Source organism: Babylonia areolata, chromosome 19, assembly GCF_041734735.1.
Source record: "Babylonia areolata isolate BAREFJ2019XMU chromosome 19, ASM4173473v1, whole genome shotgun sequence".
NCBI lineage: Eukaryota > Metazoa > Mollusca > Gastropoda > Neogastropoda > Buccinidae > Babylonia > Babylonia areolata.
Genome location: NC_134894.1, coordinates 44,617,222 through 44,622,221, shown reverse-complemented (window position 1 = coordinate 44,622,221; position 5,000 = coordinate 44,617,222). Strand labels below are relative to the sequence as shown.

The following is a 5,000-nucleotide window of genomic DNA, read 5'->3' as shown; positions in this document are numbered from 1 at the left end:
CCCAACAAAACAAAACAAAAAAAACTCACGTGCAAACAGTGCCTACTTTTCTTTCAGACCTTTGCCCCCCTCGTTACATGTTCATCTAGGTTCATTATAGGCTGATTGTACTTTTCATTCTTTTTTTTTTTTTTTGAATCTATTCTTTTCAAATATTTGTTTTCCAGTGCTGCGCGCGCATCGCACGTGTGGACCTGACGGCACGTGGTCCCACGGTAACTGGACCAACTACAGTGCCTGCATGAACCACCTGTCCTTGGAACCGGAGTTTGTTCCCTCGCCGGAGGTTCATGACGACTTTGTGAGTTCCCTTTAGCTTGCACATCTTTCTCCATTTCACCTTTTTATATATCATAATTATTATTTATTTAGTTATTTCTTTATTTATTTATTTATGTAAGCTTATCTATAATTTATTCACCTTTTTTTTCTCAAGGCCTGACTAAGCGCGTTGGGTTACGCTGCTGGTCAGGCATCTGCTTGGCAGATGTGGTGTAGCGTATATGGATTTGTCCGAACGCAATGACGCCTCCTTGAGCTACTGAAACTGAAACTGAAAACTGAAACTCTCCATTTCAGTGGGAAGTCATTTACAGCTTAGTCTTTTCTGAAGGACTATGACCTCTGAGACTGGGAGGCGAGACTGGGTAAGAATGCACTGCCTCTCGGTGCTGCAGCCTTTGGGGGGGCGAGGGGGGGGGGGGGGGTGGGGGGGGGGGGGGGCGTAGTTGGCCTTTGGAAACCATCTCAACGCGGACTGTCCTAAAACCCTCTTGGCCGAGAGAGTGGGGATGTAATTTTGGCAAGTCACTCTCCACTATAATCAAATTCTAGCCCAGATAGTCGGGACAGCAGTTTCCTCCTCTGCTGTTCTGATGGGCGAAGTCGGAATCGACTGACAGTCATAAATAGATACCTTTGGGGAGTGAGTGAAATTGGTTGGTTTGGTGGATGGAGGGTGGCTGGTTGGTTGGTTGGTTGGTTAGTAAGTTGGTTGGCTGGCTGATTGGTTGGTTGGTTGGTTGACTTATTAACTGACTGGTGATGGTCGGATTGGTTGGCTGTCCGTCTGTCCAATCAGACTTTGATTGCCTGACTGATCCATTCTTTCAAGCGGTTTTACCCAATTCAGTAACTAATCCATTTACTAATTCGTTCATGCTCTCATTCGTCCTTTCATTCACTTAATCATTTGTTCTTCCATTATTTTTTCCCCATTCGTTTACAGAACCGGACATTCTTTTGGAGAAGTACATTAAGGACGTGTGAAGTCTATGTTCCTCCGCGTTCCGCTGTGTTGTATTGTATCGTATCATATCGTATTGTAGTGTATTGTACTATGTTTGTTCCCCATTGCAATGAGGGGTCATTTAGAGCTTAATCTTTTGTGAAGGACTGTGACTCTCAAACTCGGAGGCAAAAATGCACTGGTTCTCAGTGCTGCAGCCGTGGGGGCTGGCTGGCCTTTGGGAACCATCCCATCGCCGACTGTCCTGAAACCCTGTTGGCCGGGAGAGTGGGGATGTAACTTGGGCAAGACACTCTCCCCATTATAATTAAATTCTAGCCCAGATGGTGGGGACAGCGGTTGCCTCCTCTGCTGTTCTGATGGCCATAGTCGGACACGACTGACTGTCACACTGTCATACATCATACGTATCGTATCGTATCGTATCGTATTGTATTGTATTGCCAAGGTAACCCTTTTGTTGCAACTACGGGAACTAATTTGACTAAACAGCCGTTTCACTGATGCAAAGCAAAGCAGAAAACTACCGGAACGCGCTTGGGGTGAATCTTGTCAAGGTCTTCAGTGTCGGCAGCTCGCAGATTCATGGGAGACTGTTGTCGAAGGGACGTAGAGGCAGTCTCAACTCCGGGGGAGACGCTCACTCAGTCTGGCTCTGCGACTAAGTTACTGACACTAAGCCATTCTTGTCGTCAGTATAAGGGACTTAGTATGTAGTGTCCTAGTACGTTAAATCAGAAAAAAGGCATCACTGAACACCACCGAAGTGACTCAGCAGCAGTGCAGAGTCTCCTCTGGTGCGTCACCTCCTGGCGACCTAACATCGATGGTTCCCTGTGGGCTGCCAGTGTTTGGACTGCGACAGACGAACCCTGGTGTGGCCGTGTATGGGGGACTCGAAATGTGCAGCGTGGGAGTAATGCCACTGAAACGGTGCAGATGATGGGGCAGCAAAACAACAACAACAACAAACAAAACAAAACAACACAAAACAAAACAGAACTTATTTCAAATGTAGAGATTTTTCTTCTACAGGACAAGAAAAAAAAAGCGGTAACCGTATTCACTATTCATCAGTTAGCTGAAGGCATCTCTTATCTATCTGTCATCCTGTCTCTTGCACTAACTTGCATACGAATGGGATTTGACATGGCAATTAAACTTATCTCCTTTTCTTTCTTTTTTTATTGTGGTCTTCAGAAGCATGAAATGAGTTTATTATCTGAACAAGTCGAAAGTCAGACAGCATAAAATAAATTCAAGCTCTCGCACTCACCCGTTTTCGCCTCTCTCTCTTATATATATATATATTTGTTTATCTGTCTGTCAGTGTCTCTGTCTCTTTCTCTCTACCTCTCTCTCTATGTATCTATCTCAGCCTCTCCCTTCCCCCCCCTCTCTCTCTCTCTCTCGCTCTGTCTCTGTCTCTCCTACTTTTTGTCTCTCTTTGTCTTTCTCCCAGTTTCTCGCTCTCTCTCTATGTATCTGTCTCAGCCTGTCTCTCTCTCTCTCCCTCTCTCTCTCTCACTCACTCACTCACTCTCTCTCTCTCTCTCTCTCTCCGCCTTCTGTTCTTTCTTTCTTTTATATACACTGTCAGTCAGACTCACATTGTTCGCACACGAAAGGAAAAATAATTCCCTCATTGTACGCGAACAAAGGAGGCGGGTGCTCTCTTTACCTAGATGATAAAAACATCCAAATCGGTTGTTTTTTTTGTTTTTTATCGTTGGTTTTTGTTGTTGTTGTTGTTTCTTTCTTTGTTTTGTTGTTTCCAGTTCACAGAATATAAAAAATACTCATGGACTGATGTCCTGTGACCTCAGCTACCATTCAAGGTCACAGAAAAGATCACGTGACTATGTGCGTCACACGCTTGAATCTCACCGAAAAGTGACACGCCCCAGACAAAATACAGACGATGCTGTTGTTGTTTAAACAAATCTCTGAACGATCGCTAACATGTGGTTTAAGTCTGCTTTGGTAACTTGTTCTCTTCTTGTTCTTGTTCTTTTTCCCCCGCCCGAACCTACGAATTACGCTTGTACGCGTGCCCAATTCCATCTGTGCCAAACAGTATCTCATACACAGTACGAACGTCGGGAACGTCTTCTGAGGTCACCGTGACCCGCAGCAGACCTGAACAAAATCAGACACGAGGGGTAGATAGCCAGGACTGATTCAAAACGTTTTATGAAATGCATCACACACATACACTCCACATGCACGCACCACCCATGTGGCTCCCCCATCCCCCCCCCCCCTCACACACACACACACACACACACACATATATATATATATATATATATGTGTGTGTGTGTGTGTGTGTGTAAATATATATATATATATATATATATATGTGTGTGTGTGTGTGTGTGTGCGCGCGCGTGTGTGTGTGTGTGTGTAATTATATATGTGTGTGAGAGAGAGAGAGAGAATGCGTGCATGTATAAGTGTCACACACACACACACACACACACACACACACACACACACACACACACACACACACACACGCAGTGGGGAGGCGAAAGTAAGGAAAGGGTTGGGAATAGACAAGTGCAATTGTATGAAAACGCTCTTTATCAACTATATATATACGCATGCACGCATTCTCGCACACACACACACACACACACACACACTAAGCACACGTACGCACACGCACAGACAAAGACACCGAGATAAAGAGAAACCTGGGCACTGTGTGCTGTTGCTGGTTGTTGCTGTGTCAGATCTGGCTGGCAGAAGCTCTGAGGGACATCTACCTGGCAGCCTCAGTCATCTCCTTGGTCTTCCTGCTGCTCACGCTCTTCATCTTCTGCTACTTCAGGTAAACGGACACCCCCACCGACCCCACCGACCCCCTACTCTCTCTCTCTCTCTCTCTCTCTCTCTCTCTCTCTCTCTCTCTCTCTCTCTCTCTGAGCGTGTTTTCTCTATCCGTCTAACTGCATGAGAGCAGTAAAGTACTGGTTAACTCACTCAGTACGGCCAGTCCTCTCTTCTCCTCTACACAGACCCCTCGGATGTCCAGTGGGTGTCTGAATGACCCAACCTTTAGCTTCCGTCGTCAGAATTGTGGTATTCTTTGTCAACATTCACGTCTTCAGTATAAGAGCCTTCCGCTTGCAATATTTTGATGATGGTAACTGGGGTGAAACGCTGTTAACGTCGTCTCTTTCGCCGTTCGTATGGAAAGAGTTAAAACTACAATATACAAGATTAACTGACTGCCCAAACAACTGGTTAAAACTACAAGTACAACATATCAAATTAACTGAATGCCCAAACAAACTTATCTCGTGCAAGTTGATATGGAGGAAAACGGAAAATTGTGTTGGGCATCGAAGAAGCTCATGGACAAACTCCAGAAATACGGTTTTGGTTTTGTTTGGTTGAACAAAGATGTTGACAATTTACGATCTTCTCTCTCGTTATCAAAAGAACGACTCGTTGCCAACTTTGTTGACGACTGCACAACTGCAAGAGCTTTTCGCTGTATTCAACTTTGAAGTCAAATTTCTTGCCTGAACCTTACGTAGATACTATTAGAATAAAACGTTTCGGAGGTGTGGTAACAAAACTAAGAATGAGTGTTCTTCGTCTCAACACATTTTCCGATTTGCTCAAGGCAATATATCAAAGATTTTTATGTATTTTTGGCAAAGATCGAAAATCGAAAATGAAGTACATTTTATCTATACGTGTCCCTGCTGCAAGGAACAACGGTATCAATATCTTGGAC

General features: G+C 44.6%; 1 protein-coding gene across 1 annotated transcript in view; it reads left to right on the top strand.

Annotated features, from left to right (window-relative positions):
• Positions 1-175: 175 nt before the first annotated feature.
• The window catches only part of LOC143294330 (corticotropin-releasing factor receptor 2-like), an 82,773-nt gene continuing 77,948 nt past the window's right edge, over positions 176-5,000 (top strand). The window contains exons 1-2 of the mRNA XM_076605781.1: positions 176-301; positions 3,988-4,085. Of these exons, the coding sequence (XP_076461896.1) occupies positions 242-301; positions 3,988-4,085 (158 nt within the window). The 5' untranslated portion in view covers positions 176-241. The remainder of the gene's footprint in view (positions 302-3,987; positions 4,086-5,000) is intronic.